This window comes from Mobula birostris, chromosome 16 (assembly GCF_030028105.1).
Source record: "Mobula birostris isolate sMobBir1 chromosome 16, sMobBir1.hap1, whole genome shotgun sequence".
NCBI classification, from domain to species: Eukaryota; Metazoa; Chordata; class Chondrichthyes; order Myliobatiformes; family Myliobatidae; genus Mobula; species Mobula birostris.
Genome location: NC_092385.1, coordinates 63922005 through 63939616, shown reverse-complemented (window position 1 = coordinate 63939616; position 17612 = coordinate 63922005). Strand labels below are relative to the sequence as shown.

The following is a 17612-nucleotide window of genomic DNA, read 5'->3' as shown; positions in this document are numbered from 1 at the left end:
CTGTGGTGCTCTATGAACATCACTGACATATGGTATGAAGTTTGCTTATTTGTGACAGCAGTGCAGTGGAAGACATTAACTTCCTTAAATTAGAAAAATAAATACTGCAAAAGACAAATAATGAGGTATTGTTTTCAGTTGGAGTATTGGCAATAGTAATGCTTTTGAGTGCTGTATAATAAAGTTTCCTGTCTTTTGACAATTGAGGCTTGGTAAGGCGCTGGTCTGACACGGAGTATTGTGTGCAGTTTTGAGTCCCTTATTTAAGATGTGCTGGCATTAGAAAGGGTCTAGAGGTAGTTCACGAGAATAATTCTGGGATTGAAAGGGTTAACATAATATTATGCACAGGAACAGGCCCTTCAGCCCACAATTGTGCCATAAGACATAGGAGCAGAATTAGGCCATTCAGCTCATTGAGTCTTCTCTGCCATTCTATCATGGCTGATCCTGGATACCACTCAACCCATATACCTGCCTTCTTCCCATAACCTTAGGTGTCCTGACTAATCAGGAAACTATCAATTTTCACTTGGCCTTCACAGGTGTCTGTGGCAGCACATTCCACAGATTCACCACTCACTAGCTAAAAAATTCCTCTTTACCTCAGTTTTAAAGGGTCACCCCTCAATTTTGTCGCTGTGCCCTCTAGTTCTAGACACCCCCAGCATAGGATAGATCCCCTCCACATCCACTTTATCTAATCCTTTCAATATTCAGTAGGTTTCAATAAGATCCCCACGTATTCTTCTAAATTCCAGTGAGCACAGGCCCAAAGCTGCCAAACACTCATGTGTTAACCCCTTCATTGCTGAAATCTTCTTTGTGAACTTCCTCTGGACCCTCTCCAATGACTACACATCCTTTCTGAGATATGGGGCCCAAAACTGTTGGGAATAGTCCAAGTGTGGCCTCTCCAGTGTCTTATAAAGCCTCAACGCTATCACTTGTTTTTATATTCAATTCCCCTTGAAATGAATGCCAACATTACATTTGCCCACCACAAACTCAACCTGTAAATTAACCTTCTGGGAGTCTTGCACGAGAACTCCCAAGTTCCTTCGTGCCTCTGATGTTCGAACTTTCTCCTCACTGAGATAATAGTCTGGACTTTTGTTCCTTTTATCAAAATGCATTATCATCCATTTCCGAATACTGCATTCCATTTGCCAGTTTTTGCAAGTCCTTCTGCAATCACAATGCTTCCTCAACACTACCTACCCCTCCAGCCACAAAGCCATCAATTGCATTACCTAAATTACTGACAAATAATATGAAAGTAGCAGTCCCAATACTGGCCTCTGAGGAGCACCACAGCCAACCAGAAAAGGCCCCTTTTATTCCCACTCACTGCCTCCTGCCTGTCAGACATTCCTCTATCCATGCCAGCATCTTTCCTGTAATGCTATGGGATTTTATCTTATTAAGCAGCCTCATGTGTGGCCTTATCAAATGCCTTCTGAAAATCCAAGTAAATGACATCCACTGCCTCTCCTTTGACCACCCAGCTGGTTACTTCCTTGAAGAATTCCAACAGATTTGTCAGGCAAGATTTTCCTTTACAGAAACCATGCTAACTTAGATTTATTTTATCATCAAGTCTCCAAGCACCTCAAAACCTCATCCTTAATGATAGACTCCAACACTTCACCAACCACTGAGGTTAGGCTAACTGGCCTAAAGTTTCCTTTCTTTTGCCTTCCTCCCTTCTTAAAGTGTAGAGTGACACTTGCAGTTTTCCAGTCTTCTGAAACCATGCCAGAATCAAGTATTTCTTAAAAGATCATAACCAATGCATCTGCTGTCTCTTCAGCAACCTCTTTCAGAACACTGGGATTAGTCCATCTGGTCTAGCTGACTTATCCACCTAAGACCTTTCAGTTTGCCTAACACGTTTTCCCTTTGTAATAGCAATGGTACTCACTCCTGCTCCCTGAAACTCATGAACCTCTGGCACACTACTAGTGTCTTCCACAGTAAAGACAGGTGCAAAGTACTTATTAAGTTCATCTGCCATTTCTCCATCCCCCATTACTACCTCACCAGCATCACTTTTCAGTGGTCTAATAGCAACTCTCACTTCCCTTTCATTCTTTATAGAACTGAAAAATCTTTTAGCAACCTGCTTTATATTATTGGCTAGTTTGCCCTATATTTCATCTTTTCCATTCTTATGGCTTTTTTAGTTGTCTTTTGTTGGATTTTAGAAACTTCCCAATCATTCAACTTCCACTCATTGTTGCTACATTAGATGCCCTTTCCATGGCTTTTATGCAGTCCTTAACTTTCCATGTCAGCCAATGTTGCCTACCCCTGCCATTTGAGAACTACTACTCTCGTGGGACATATCTATCCTGCGCCTTGTGAATTATCTACAGAAACTTCAGCCACCTCTGCTCCGCAGTCATCCCCACCAGTATTCTCTCTCCCCCACCCCCCAATCCACATGGGCAAGCTCCTCGCTCATGCTTCTTTAATTCCCTTTATTCCATTGTAATACTGATACATCTGACTTGTACTGGTACCAAACCAGCAAAAATGTAACTTTTTAAAGAAAACACCAACTAATCTCATCTATCTACACAATATCCATATCCCTCCATCTTCCTCATCTTCATATGCCTATCTAAATGTCTCTTAAAAGCCTCTAAAGTATTTGCCTCCCACCATATTAGGCAGTGTATTCCAGGCATCCACACCTCCGAGTAAAAAACATACTCCTCATATCCTCTGAACCTATCCCCTCTCACCTTCAATGCATGCTCTCTTGTATTAAACATTTCTACCTCAGAATCAGGTTTATTATCACCGGCTTGTGACATGGAATTTGTTAACTTAGCAGCAGCAGTTCAATACAATACATAATCTAGCAAAGAGAGAAAAAAAAACATAAAATAAACAAGCAAATCAATGATATATATTGAAATTATTAAAAATGTGCAAAAACAGAAATACTGTATATTAAAAAAGTGAGGTAGTCTCCAAAGGTTCAAAGTCCATTTAGGAATCGGATGGCAGAGGGGAAGAAGCTGTTCCTGAATCGCTGAGTGTGTGCCTTCAGGCTTCTGTATCTCCTACCTGATAGTAACAGTGAGAAAAGTGCATGCCCTGGGTGCAGGAGGTCTTTAATAATGGATGCTGCCTTTCTGAGACACCGCTTCCTAAGATGTCCTGAGTACTTTGTAGGCTAGTGCCCAAGATAGAGCAGACTAGATTTACAACCTTCTGCAGCTTCTTTTGGTCCTGAATGCTCTCCACAGTACAACTATAGAAGTTTTGGAGCGTATTTGTTGATATGCCAAATCGCTTCAAACTGCTAATAAAGTATAGACGCTGTCTTGCCTTCTTTATGACTACATCAATATGTTGGGACCAGGTTAGATCCTCAGAGATCTTGACATCCAGGAACTTGAAGCTGCTCACTCTCTCCAATTCTGATCCCTCTATGAGGATTGGTACGTGTTCCTTCATCTCACCCTTCCCGAAGACCACAATCAGCTCTTTCATCTTACTGCTGTTGAGTGTCAGGTTGTTGCTGCGGCACCATTCCACTGGTTGGCATATCTCACTCCTGTACACCCTCTCATCACCACCTGAGATTCTACCGACAATGGTTGTATCATCAGCAAATTTGTAGATGGTGTTTGAGCTATGCCTAGCCACACAGTCATGTGTATACAGAGAGCAGAGCAGTGGGCTAAGCACACACCCCTGAGGCGAAACACTGTTGATTGTGAGTGAAGTGGATACGTTATCACCAATCTGCACAGACTGTGGTCTTCCGGTTAGGAAGTCGAGGATCCAATTACAGAGGGAGGTACAGATGCCCAGGTTCTACAACTTCTCAAGTAGGATTGTGGGAATGATGGTATTAAATGCTGAGCTATAGTCAATGAACAGCATCCTGACGTAGGTGTTTGTGTTTTCTAGGTGGTCTAAAGCCGTGTGAAGAGCCTGCTGGAGATTACATCTGCTGTTGACCTATTGTGACAATAGGCAAATTGCAATGGATCCAGGTTTTGATGAGGCAGGAGTTCAGTCAAGTCATAACCAACCTCTCAAAGCATTTCATCACTGTCAATGTGAGTGCTACCGGGTGATAGTCATTAAGGCAGCCCACATTATTCTTCTTTGGCACTGGTATAATTGTTGCCCTTTTAAAGCAAATGGGAACTTCTGCCCGTAGCAGCGTGAGGTTGAAAATGTCCTGGGGAAAGAGGCACTCCTTTTCTATTTTATCCATGCCTCTCATAATTTTGTAAATCTCTATCAGATCTTCCCTCAGCCTCCGCCCCTCCATGGAAAACAACCCAAGTTTGTTTAGCCTCTTGTGACAGCACATGCCCTCTAAACCAGGCAGAATCCTAGGAAAACTCTTCTGCACCCTCTCCAAAGCTTCAACATCTTTCCTATAGTGGGGTGACCAGAACTGTACGTGGTACTCTAGATGGGGCTTAACCAGAATTCCATGAAGTTGCAACATAACCTCTTGATTTTTGAACAATGCATCGAAGCAAGCATTCTATAAGCCTTCATAACCATCCTCTCAACCCATGTAACCACTTACAAGGAGCTATGAACTTGGACCCCAAGATCTCTCTGCTCAGCAACACTGTCTCCTTGCATTTGTTCTACTGAAGTGCAACATCTCACATTTATGTGGGTTAAACTCTACCTGCCATTTTTTGCCTATATCTACAACTTACCTTGCGCTGTGTTTTTTGGCCGTCTTCTACACCATCCACAATTCCATTAATCTTGCTATCAACCACAAACTTTCTACATTACATTTTCATTTAACATATGAGTAGCATATGATGGCTCTGGGCCCATACTCATTTTAGAATAATGGTGGGGAGGGGGGTAGAATCTCATTGAAACCTATCGAATATTGAAAGACCATGATAGAAATATTTCCAACAGTGGCGGAGTGTAGCATCAGAAAGCACAGCCTCAGAATAGAAGGACATCCTTTATATCAGAGATAAAATGGAGTTTCTTTAGCCAGAGGGTGGTGAATTGTCAGGACAGCTGTGGAAGGCAAGTCATTTAAAGTGGAGGTTGATTGGTTCTTGATTAGTTAGGGTTTTAAAGTTACAGGGAAAAGGCTGGAAAATGGATTGAGAGGGATAATAAATAAATCAGCCATGAAGGAATGGTGGAACAGACTCAATGGGCCAAATGGCATAACTCTGCTCCTACTGTATTTCTTATGAAGACGAGAATCCTCAACCACTTACCTTGACTGTGTGGGTTACCTCCCTCATTCCAAAGACATACGGTTAGGGTATTGAGCTGCGGGCATGCTGTTGGCACCAGAAATATGGTGATACTTGCACACAACACAGCACAACCATCACTGATTCAATTTGAGGCATACAGCGCACTTCACAGCATTTTTCAATGTATATGTGACAAATAAAGCTAATCTTTATCTTTTTAATCATCATCAGCACATGACCACATGTGGCCTAGATCCTATTTCACTCAACTGAAAGTGGAACTGAACTTTGAAGAAACAGACATCTTTTCTTCTCTCCTTATAAGGTAAGCATAAACAGGAAGCAGCTGAAGGTGGTTGGGTACCCTGTAAGTGTCTCGCAAAGATAGAAAGCAAGTTCTGAGGGGTTGCACAATGAAGCACTTTGTTTTTCCTTCCACAGATGCTGACTGATCTGTTGAATGTTTCCAGTATTTTTTTCCTTTCATTTCAGAATTCCAGCATCTGCAGTTTTTATCATCCTGGAATCTGTATATCTGACAACCACCATCATCTTCTTTAGTTGACGTATAGCTCCAACTACTTAAATGTTTTCTTCTTTATGTTGGTCTTTGGGCTGACCCTTCATGGTTTTGTTAGTGTTGGAGATGTGTCTCCAATCAAATGTGGGCAGCATGATAGGATACAGGTAAGCATAGTGCTATTACAGCATCAGCGCAGTCGATTCAGGAGTCCATTAGTTGCAGACCACAGCCTCATTTCAGTGCCAGAGGTGAGTAATTCTCTCGAAGGAGCCTGAATTGGCCTGCCCCTCTGCACTGGCACCGATCCTTTCAATCTGGCCCGGTAGTTAAAACGTCCAAACCTCAGATCATTCCTCACTCTCAGACCTGAGCTCTGACACCTCGATTCAGCCCAGTGCTTAAACTGATTGAACCTCAGGTCTGGGCCTGTGCCTTGCCGCCTTGATTTGGCCTGTACACGCCACACCACAACTGTTCTGCACCTTAGAGACTTCAGTTCACACAGTAAACATGCCAGTCTTTCAGGCAGTTCAAAAACTCAGTTCTGAAAGGGTGGTTATAGGCTATTGATTGCAGTGTTTGTTTATTAGAAAAAGTGCAATTCAGAATCAGGTTTACTTGCATATGTCATGAAATTTGAACTTAGTGGGAACAGTGCAATGCATTACATAATAAAGAAAAAATAAGTCAATTACAATTAAGTATATATGTATATTAAAGTTAAATTAAAAATAATGCAAAAACAAAAATAGTACATTAAAAAAGTGTGGTAGTATCCATGGGTTCTATGTCTATTTGGGAATTGGATGGTAGATGGGTAGAAGTTATTCTGTCCCTCCTTCCTGATGGTAACAATAAGAGGGCATATCCTGGGTCTTTAATAATGGATGTTGCCTTTCTGAGACACTACTCCTTGAAGATCTTGGATTCTACCGGCTAGAACCCAAGATGGAGCTAATTAATTTTGCAACTTTCTGTAGCTTCTTTCAATCTTGTGCAGTACCCCACCCCATGCCAGACAGTGATGAAACCCGTCAGAATGCTCTCCACAGTACCTCTGTAGAAGTTTGAGGTGACAAACCAATCCACCTCAAACTCTGAATGAAATATAGCACCTGTTATGCCTTCTTTATAGCTGCATTGATACATTGGGACTAGGTTAGATTCTCAGAGATCTTGACACACAGGAACTTGAAATTGCTCACTCTCTCCACTTCTAATCTCTCTATGAGGATTGCTTTGTGTTCCCTCGTATTAACATTCTTGAAGTCCATAATCAGTTCTTTGATCTTACTGACATTCAGTGCGAGGTTGTTGCTGCAACACCACTCTACTAGTTGGTATATCTCACTCCTGTACACCCTCGTCTCCATCTGAGATTCTATCAATGGTTATATCATCGGCAAATTTAAAGCTGGCATTTGAGTCACACAGTCATGGGCATAGACAAAGTAGAGCAGAGGGCTAAGCACACACCCCTGAGGGTGCACCAGTGTGGATTATCAGTGAGGAGATATTACCAATCCTACCAGATTGTGGTCTTCTGGTTAGAATGTCAAGGGGTCCAATTGCGGAGGGCCAGGTTCTGTAGCTTATCGATCAGGACTGTGGGAATTATGGTGTTAAATGCTGAGCTATAGTCAACGACCAGCATTCTGACATAGCTGTTTGTGTTGTCCTGGTGATCTTAGGCCATGTGAAGAGCTAATTAGATTGTGTCTGCCATAGACCTATTGTGGCTATTGGTAAACTACAGTGGGTCCAGGTCCTTGCTGATGTAGGAGTTGATCCTAGCCATGACGAACCTCTCAAAGCATTTCATCACTGTGGATGTGAGTGCTACTGGATGATAATCATTAAGGCAGTTCACACTACTCTTCTTGGGCACTGGTATAATTGTTGCCCTTTTGAAGCAGGTAAGAACTTCAGACCGTAGCAGTGAGAGGTTGAAAGTGTCACAAGTTTACAGAGCCTTACCAGATACTCCATCCACCTTGCAAAGGTTCACCCTCCTGAAAGACAGCTTGACATTAGCCTCCAAGATAGAGATCACAAGGTGACTGAGTACAGCAGAAATCTTCACAGCTGTAGTTATATTTTCTCTTTCAAAGCATGCATAAAAGTATTATTAGTAGTTTAATAAAGTAGTTACAGTAGAAGATTTGTTTGCTACCAATAAGTAGTCACTGTGTTTCACCTGCACCATCTTTAACTGGGTTGCTCCAGTTTCCTCCCACATTACAAAGACGCATGGGTAAGTTAATTGGTCACATAGGTGTAATTGGGTGGCATGGGCTCATTGGGCCAAAGGGCTTGTTACCATGTTGTATCTCTAAATAAAATAAACTAAAATTAAAAAAGTCAGAATATTTTTACCACATACTGAGTTTTGAAGCCATATCTTGTGGCTGTATTAGTGTTGGAGATCAGTCAAAGTCACTTACATCTTATTTCTTCCCCATTCTGATGTTTGGTCTGAACAACTGAATTTCTTGACCATGTCTGAATGCTTTTACACATTGAACTGCTGCCACACAATTGGCTGTTAAGATATTAGTGTTAATGAGGTGTACAAATGGCCACTGAACGCAGTGTTGCATTGCAGCATCACCTGGCTGCCACTTTAACATTGATGTCTTTCTGCCTCCCTCACTGGAACAGTGTTGACCCCGACCTTGTGAGTAAGGAGATTGAAGAATATGGTGTGACATAAGGGTATAGAGGCCTTGTGGATGTTCAGCTTTGAGCTGTCAGATCTGTTGTGCATTTAGTCTGTTGTGAGCCAGGTCTTTGACTCCACAGAGTCTCGCATTCATGAAACCAATGCATCACCCACAGGAAAACTGATCAAGGTTTATTGCTCATGTTGGTTTCCAAGCCTAGCTATTCTGGAGGATGTGTCCTTCAGAAGTCAACAACCTCAATCAAGGATGTAACGTTGATGCTTCATAAGGCACTTGTGAGGCCTCACTTGTGAGCAGCTTTGGACCCCTTATCCAAGAAAAGATGTGCTGACATTGAAGAGGGTTCAGAGGAGGTTCACAAAAATGATTCTGTGATTGAAGGGCTTATCATATGAAGAGTATTTGATGGTTCCAGGCCTGTACTCACTGGAATTAAGAATGGGGGGGGGGGGGGGGGGTAAATTCTCATTGAAAGCTATTGAATGTTGGTTAGAATGGATGTTTCATTTAGAAACATAGAAAACCTACAGCACAATATAGGCCCTTCAGCCCACAAAGCTGTGCCGAACATGTCCTTACCTGAGAAATTACCCAGGGTTACCCATAGCCCTCGATTTTTCTGAGGTCCACATACCTATCCAGGAGTCTCTTAAAAGTCCCTATCGTATTCGCCTCCACCACCGTTGCTAGCAGCCTATTCCATAAACTCACCACTCTCTGCGTAAAAAACTTAACCCTGACATCTCCTCTGTATCTTCTTCCAAGCTCCTTAAAACTGTGCCTCTCATGCTAGCCATCTCATCCCTGAGAAAAAGCCTCTGACTATCCACACGATTAATGCCTCTCATCATCTTGTACACCTCTATCAAGTTACCTCTCATCCTCTGTTGCTCCAAGGAGAAAAAGCTGAGTTCACTTAACCTATTCTCATAAGGCATGCTCCCCAATCCAGGCAACATCCTTGTAGATCTCCTCTGCACCCTTTCTATGGTTTCCACATCCTTCCTTTAGGTGAGGGAGTCTAAGATCAGAAGACACAGCCTCAGAATAGAAGGATGACCATCAATTTAGAACAGAGATAGAGGAATTTCTTTAGCCAGAGAGTTGTGAATCTGTGGAATTTGTTGCCATCTGTGGCTGTGGAAGCCAAGTCACAGGGTATATTTAAGGCAGAGTTGATAGATTCTTGAAGGGATAAGGGGAGAAGGCAGAAAAGGGAAATGGATCAAGCATGATGAAATGGTGGAGCAGAGTCGATCTGGTCCTTTATCTTATGGTCTTAAAGAGTATTGCTTTTGATCAAACTAGTTGACTTAGTGATAGATATTGTGCTCCCCGCATCCAGAGTACATTCTGTGCTTTTGCTAATTTTAGTGTTCCTTTCTCAGCATTAAAGAGTGGAGAAGGATGGCATAAAGTAAATGTAGTGTTAAACACCAGCAAACCTTTTAACAGGCAATTGAAAAATCAGACTACAATTTCATTAGCAAAGGAAGCAATCTGGTATAATAATACCGCAAACACGAGGAATTCTGCAGATGCTGGAAATTCAAGCAACGCACATCAAAGTTGCTGGTGAATGCAGCAGGCCAGGCAGCATCTCTAGGAAGAGGTACAGTCGACATTTCGGGCCAAGACACTTTGTCAGGACTAACTGTAAGAAGAGCTAGTAAGAGATTAAAAGTGGGGGGAGGACAATCTGCTCTCACTCCATCCTCCCGCCACCTCACTAGGAATAGAGTTCTCCTTGTGCTCACCTAGCAACCCACCAGCCTCCGGGTCCAACATGGTATTCTCCGTAACTTCCGCCACCTCCAACGGGATTCCACCACTAAGCACATCTTTCCCTCCCCCTACCTCTCTGCTTTCCGCAGGGATCGCTCCCTACGTGACTCCCTTGTCCATTCATCCCCCCCATCCCCCTCACCGATCTCCCTCATGGAACTTATTCTTGTAAGCTGAACAAGTGCTACACATGCCCTTACACTTCCTCCCTTACCACCATTCAGGGCCCCAGACAGTCCTTCCAGGTGAGGTGACACTTCACCTGTGAGTCGGCTGGGGTGATATACTGCGTCTGGTGCTCCCGATGTGGCCTTCTATATATTGGCGAGACCCGACGCAGACTGGGAGATCGTTTCGCTGAATACCTACACTCTGTCCGCTAGAGAAAGCAGAATCTCCCAGTGGTCACACATTTTAATTCCACGTCCCATTCCCATTCTGATATGTCTATCCACAGCCTCCTCTACTGTAAAGATGAAGCCACACTCAGGTTGGAGGAACAACACCTTATATTCCATCTGGGTAGCCTCCAACCTGATGGCATGAACACTGACTTTTCAAACTGCCGCTAATGCCCCACCTCCCCCTCGTATCCCACCTGTTATTTATTTATATACACACATTCTTTCTGTCTCTCTCTCTCTCTCTCTCTCCTTTTTCTCCCTCTGTCCCTCTCACCATATCCCTTGCCCATCCTCTGGGTTCCCCCCCCTCCCCCTTTTCTTTCTCCCTGGGCCTCCTGTCCCATGATCCTATCATATCCTTTTTGCCAATCAACTGTCCAGCTCTTGGCTCCATCCCTCCCCTCCTGTCTTCTCCTATCATTTTGGATCTCCCCCTCACCCTTTCAATCTTACTAGCTCTTCTTTCAGTTAGTCCTGACAAAGGTTCTTGGCCCGAAACGTCGACTGTACCTCTTCCTAGAGATGCTGCCTGGCCTGCTGCGTTCATCAGCAACTTTGATGTGCCTTGCTGGTATAATAATACTGTAGCTTTTGCTCTACCAGGCTTGACTGTTGGTATATTTGTTTCTGTTCTCTCAATTTTTGAAGAAAAAGCCTGAAACACATGAAATCAAAAAGAATGGGATATACACAGAACCTATGACCCCCTACAAAATTTCTCAAATGTTCCATTTCTGTGACAATGACTTCATTAGCATGTTAGAAATTATAAAGCAAATTTGATGTTCCCTTATTCTATCTACTCTTCTCCTGACAAACTTCCACCTCCATTGCTGGATGCTGTACTGAATCAAATCACCGGACCTGATTTATATAAAAAGTTGATTGAAGGTAATTTCCTACAGGAAGTTAATGTGGCTCTATTATTTCTGGCAGTTACTGTGGACCTTAGGTAACTGAGGTCAATGTGGAAAGTACATTGCAAAGACAAGGTTAATGGATCCTAATAGGATGATTAAGTGGGTAATTTGAGAGGCAGTTTTTCTCCTAAGGAAGTTTGAGCATATCCTTGAATCGCTTCTCATGACAGAGGTCAGAGTAAAGCATCTGTTTTAGCATTCTTACATCAGAAATGCTAACAGTGTGGGCTGTCAAACTGAAAATGATAAGTTGTAACTGGGGCCTCAGTAGTGCAGTATTGATTTACCTATCCTTCCACTGCATTTGGAGCAGATACAGTGGTGATAACTTTTCAGTACTACAAGGCACCTACAAGAAATCCATGTCTGTAGGTGAAAGATTTTGTGCCGAGTTTGATCTTCAACATCCTTCTCAGTGGAGAAAAAGACAGTGCTAGCACACTGAAGACACTGATGAATTTGACCATACACATTAGTCTTTGCTGAGAAGTGGTCCATATATCATGGTGAATCTTTACCATGCAGTGTTATGCAATGGGGTATGGGGGTAGAAAAGAAGGAGAAGATTTGTAGAAGGTATGGCGTTCTTGAGATGCCCAAACATCAAGATACTCCTCTCGGCCTTACCAGTGTTGTCTAAAGGAAAGCTTATGATGCAATACGCTTGGCATCAGCTTGGCTGCTGGAGCTGCCAGAAGGATGTTCAATGACGTGCAGTCACCTTAGGGTCTCCACTCTGGATTTACTATCTGGGTTTACTCCCGTAGCCTTTGTCTCTTCCGCAGCTGCCCACAAGGCAGTGGAGCTATTTACCCATAGTTGGGGATCTGGTTCACGAGCACCAGGTCGTGTCCACACACCAGTGGACCTGCGTGTGATGTGAGCAGGAGCCAGGTCTCCTCCCCGTCCTCTGTAGTTCAGTCTGAGTCTGAAAAGAGTTCAGTTTCCGTGTGTTGCCAGCGAGGAGGCACTACGTGAGGCTTGCTGTTGCGGAGGCTATGTACTGGCAGGGAGAGACTTACATTCAGCTTTCTTTTTCACAAGCCTGCAAGCCAGTGGTAGAAGCTGAAAGTGAGGGTGACAGCACTAGACTACCGTACTAGATGCATCACAACCAATTTTAACTTTTTATATAACCACCTATATATATGTAATTGTTCAGTGAATTTTAGAGTAATTAACACTGGCACAGTTTCTTCTATATTTTTCTGAAAGCTTTAGTCTTCCAGTAGCATGTATCATGCTATTTAAATCTGGCTATTTTATAGGTTAATTGTTATTTATCAATGGAATTCTGTGATCTCTAATTAGAGTACAAGACAACTTTTTAAGTAGTCTTGATGCTGCTTCTTCACTCTCATAACACTTAATAAAATGGTTGTAAGCAACAAGTTTTATACCTTATTCTCGACTTCCAAAGAACCTTTGGATCACAAATGCATCAGGATCTAACAACACTGTACATTGAGCATTTTCCAATTAGTCCTATAGATTTGCTCCACAGATAGGAAACTTAGAGGCATTGCAGCAAGCAAGATCAATAAACAAATTAAAGAAAAAAAGAAAACTGCTACAAATATTTAGCACAGCAGGCAGTAGGAGTTGCTGTAATTTCCACAGATGCTGCCTGCCTTGAGTGTTTCCTGCATAAGCAATTTGTGTGATTTTCATTTAGTATTGCCTGACACTGGTCACAACTGAGACTGGCTATACAGTGGAGCCCAAGTTTAGGATCATAGCTTGTATTCCGTGGAAGCTATTGTAAAACAGACTAATTTGGCTGACAAACTAGAATATAGAATTGTGCACTAATTAATTTCACACAAATTTGTGACACTGTGGAATGTTTATTATTTTGTGATTTTTTTGGTGTTACAACTGAGGCTGATCTACAAATAATGTGCTTGTATTTATCTTATTTTTGTCTCTGTTATCAGACATAGTCACTCAACTATGTAACTCTTCCTAATTTTTTTCTGGTTAACTTCGTAATTAAAATAAGATGTTTGATAATTTTAGTTGTATTTTTGTAAAACTCAATTTTCTAACATCAGACACCCAAGAAAAGCAAATTATGGCTTGTTATGCTAGTTAGGGAATTTAAAGCATCAGTTAAGGGTGTGAAACTGGAGTCACATCTAGGTTATAAAAGACAGGGACACCATCCCACCTTCATTAAAGGGCATTAATGAACTAGCTGATATTTAACAACATCAACAATATCCAAGATTTCAGTGTCAAAAGTATTTACTGACATTTTGCCAATAAGAACTTTTCCCTCCAGATAAAGCAATAACTAAATTGAAACAAACTGGAATTGAACTTGTATCCTCTGGATTATTAATCCAAAAGAACTCTCCACTGTACCATACCCCATGACTTTAGAACAAAAAGAAACTAAATACTTGAGCACTTTGGGGGGTATGAAAAGTGAACACAAGACTGCAAAGTTTATTGGACTGACCTGCATGATGATACACTTGAATAAAAAGAAACCTTCAATTTAAGTGAAATCCAGTAGGCAAGAGCAGTTTTTTTTCATAAATGCTACTCTGATTAAAAAGCACAACATTAAGGTAATGTCAATTCGCCTGCAGAAAATGGAGATAAAACATTAAATCACTTAGATGAAACTAATACTGGTTCTTTAAGAATCTTACATTAAAGTATCTTGCACATTTAAATGTATTAAAAATGATAGCTACTTCCAACTGATTTGCCACGATGATTATCAAATGTAGATAAAATTAGGATGCTGCTGGTACAGCAGCAGGATGCAGAAATGTAAGTGTACATTTATGCTATAGAAAGGACTGGACTAGACAAGGTGGCTTTGTCAACACTCAAATGGGGTTCTGCAAAACCACTATGTTTTTTTGCATTGACCATAATCCACCTCATAGAGATCTCAGCATCTTTGTCATCACAGGAGCTTTATGGAAATTTGTGCAGTTGTTTGCTACTCAAACCTCCCTTGGATGAACCTGTGGATTGGCCATAATATGCTGACCCATTTCAATACCAGATGCAAGTTTTTTTTATATACAAGTGACAAAAATAAGGAACTTTATCTTGTTAAAAAACCTTTGTCAAGAAGTTTGTATGAGTTTCCAGAAATTTCATTACCCCTTTCACAATTAGAGGATTCAGAATACTATACACCAAATCAATCTAGCTCCAGGTATACATAACAATTGCTTTTAGAATTTAATGCAGAAATTTCGGAACCAACACCAACAATTAGCTAGCCCTTTTATTAGGCGATCTTCAAACATATCAAATGGTGAGGCGCTAAGGGGGATGCACAATTTTGCTCCCCAGGGAAAATCCATTTAAAGCAATTTTTACTGAGGAACATATTGTTAACGTTAACAGAAGAGAAAATGATGGCAGAAAAGGAAACTCAATAAGCAAATAAGGGGTTCTAAGGGGAAACGAACTACCTTACATGACCAAACTACATGTTTGCTATTACAGCTAAATGTATGCTGGAATGTTACTAGTCTTGCAGAACAATAAAGCAGGAAAAGTGTGAAAATAAAACTGCAAAAGGTGAATCTAATCCAATAACAGAACTCCAGAGTTGGAAAACCAGTGCCACAAGATACCTGTATTTTTCCCCACAGGTAGCAAGCTGTTCCAAACTAGGGGAATACACTTTTTTTTTGGCACGAAGACAATCTGGGACCAAAGCTGTGGATTTGCTCCATTCCTTTTGATCTCAATGATAACATAGCTCCTTTTACCCCTGCCCTTCTCTCCTATCCACCATTGCAATTATACCATTAGTATCTGCTCCTTCTAATTAGAAAAGGACACTTCAAAATAAAACTGTAAATTAATATATTTTAAGAACTAACAGCAAAGATTGTATCTAATTCAACACCAGTTCAAATGCCACCTCTAGTTGTTCCAGCCACCAGTTAGAAAACATCAAATCCTGAAGTGCGGCTATGAACATCACAGCTGCATGGGCATTTATAGTCTTTTACTGACAAATCTATTTTCCATACAGATTGTAAGTGCTGGAGTTCAATAGTTTAAAATATTGATGCTTATCTGTGCAGCATTAAACCCCCTTTCACTTCCACCCAACTGGACAAGTCATTAACGGTCTTTAAGATCCTGATGAAAGACCTAGGAACGCACTTTGTTCTGCTGCTCCAGAATCATCTCCATCACTCCTGCTGGTTTCTGGAAATAAAGGCATTTCAGACAAATCATCTTTGTCATCTTCATCCATACTAGGCCATGCTGCTTGGTCTTCAACACGTTTCAGCCTCTCATTAAGAGCTTTCAATGCCAACTGTCTGAAATTAAACCAAAAATATCAGGTTATACAAACTATATGAAGTAATTTGACAGTTTTCAGATCCAATGAACTGAAGCAAGAAAGACCAGATTCAGATGCTAGCACCAATCAATTCTAATTCTTGAACAAACTAATATTTTCTATTAAATGTTTCCCAATAAATACAAAGCTTAATCCTAATGCAATCCAAGGAAGATCAATGCAAAGAAATAGGAAACAAGGAAAAGAACCAGGAGCTGGGCAGTTGACACTTATACCTGCTCCACTGATCAGTGACATCATGGCTGTCTGCTTCCCACTTGTCCCTTTCGGCACTGACTTACCCTTAATGTCTGAAAGTATATTGATCTTACTTTGGCCAATCTTACTCTTGAGACTAACCCAGCCAGGGTTGAATATTATCCATATTCTCATCTTCTCAAACCCCATAAAATTAGCATTTTAACTCAGAACATACCTCATTCTTCTACTACTATAAGCATGGTCAGCTAATATCTTTACTGTCAACCTCCTTATCCAAGAATCAATCTGGTGAATCACTGCCATCTTCTCTATTGCTTTTTCCAAGCTGAGTTTAGAACCAGGGATCATGGTCTCGAAGGGGTAAACCACATAGGATTGACATGGAGACACAAGGGGTAGTAAATCTTTGCAAACTTTGCTCTCTTCCCTGGAGGGCTGTTACAGCTCAGTTGCTGATTACAATTGGAACAAAGATTTCTAATAGAGGAATCAAAGGATATGATACAAAGCTGAAAAATGGTATTCAGTCAGAAGATCAGCCATGAACTTGTTGATTGCAGAGCAGGCTCAAGATCCAAACAACCTATTCCTGCTATACATCTGATGTCATGTCAAGTATTAATTTCAATCAATTTAGACCATAAGATATAGAAGTAGGCCATTTGGCCCATCAAGACTGCTCTGCCATTCAATTCTTCCAGTCATCCCCACTCCACTGCTTTCCTCCCATAACCTCTGATGGCCTGGCTAATCAAGAGCCTATCTGTGCCTTAAATACACCCAATGACTTGACCTCCACAGCCACTCGGACAACAAATTCCACAGATTTACCACCCTCTGACTAAAGTAATTTCTCCGCACCTCAGTTCTAAAAGGACGCCCTTCAATCCTGCTTGTCCTAGAATCCCCTACCATGCCATAACTTTGCCATATTCAATCTGTTCAGGCCTTTTAACATTTGGAATGTTTCTATGAGATCCCCCCTCACTCTCCTGAACTCCAGGAAATACAGCCCAAAAGCTGCCAGACGTTTCTCATATGGTAACCCTTTCATTCCTGGAATCATTCTTGTGAATTTTCTCTGACCCCTCTCCAATGTCAGTTTACCCTTTCTAAAATAAGGAGCCCAAAACTGCACACAATACTCCAAGTGTGGTCTCACGAGTGCCTTATAGAGCCTCAACATCACATCCCTGCTCTTATATTCTATATCTCTAGAAATGAATGGCAACATTGCATTCGCCTTCTTCACAACCGACTCAACCTGGAGGCTAACCTTCAAGGTATCTTGCACAAGGACTCTCAAGTCCCTTTGCATCTTTGCATTTTGAATTCTCTCCCCTTCTAAATAATAGCCTGCCTGTTTATTTCTTCCACCAAAGTGCATGACCATGCACTTTCCAACGTTGTATTTCATTTGCCACTTCTCTGCCCATTCTCCTAAACCATTTAAGTCTCTCTGCAGGCGCTCTGTTTCCTCAACACTACCTGCTCCTCCACCTATCTTTGTATCATCGGC

The 17612-nt window shown here is 41.6% G+C and overlaps 1 protein-coding gene across 3 annotated transcripts in view; it reads right to left on the bottom strand.

Moving 5' to 3' along the window:
- Positions 1-11238: 11238 nt before the first annotated feature.
- Positions 11239-17612, bottom strand: part of tmem115 (transmembrane protein 115) — a 32030-nt gene continuing 25656 nt past the window's right edge. Inside the window, exons 2-3 of one of the 3 annotated variants that reach the window (XM_072280746.1) lie at positions 15688-15848; positions 11239-11273 (exon numbers count right to left, since the gene is read on the bottom strand). In XM_072280746.1, the coding sequence (XP_072136847.1) occupies positions 11254-11273; positions 15688-15848 (181 nt within the window). In that variant the 3' untranslated portion in view covers positions 11239-11253. Of the gene's footprint in view, positions 11274-11299; positions 14130-14777; positions 15849-17612 lie in introns of those variants that run through there. The other 2 variants (XM_072280745.1, XM_072280744.1) reach the window with 2 other exon arrangements.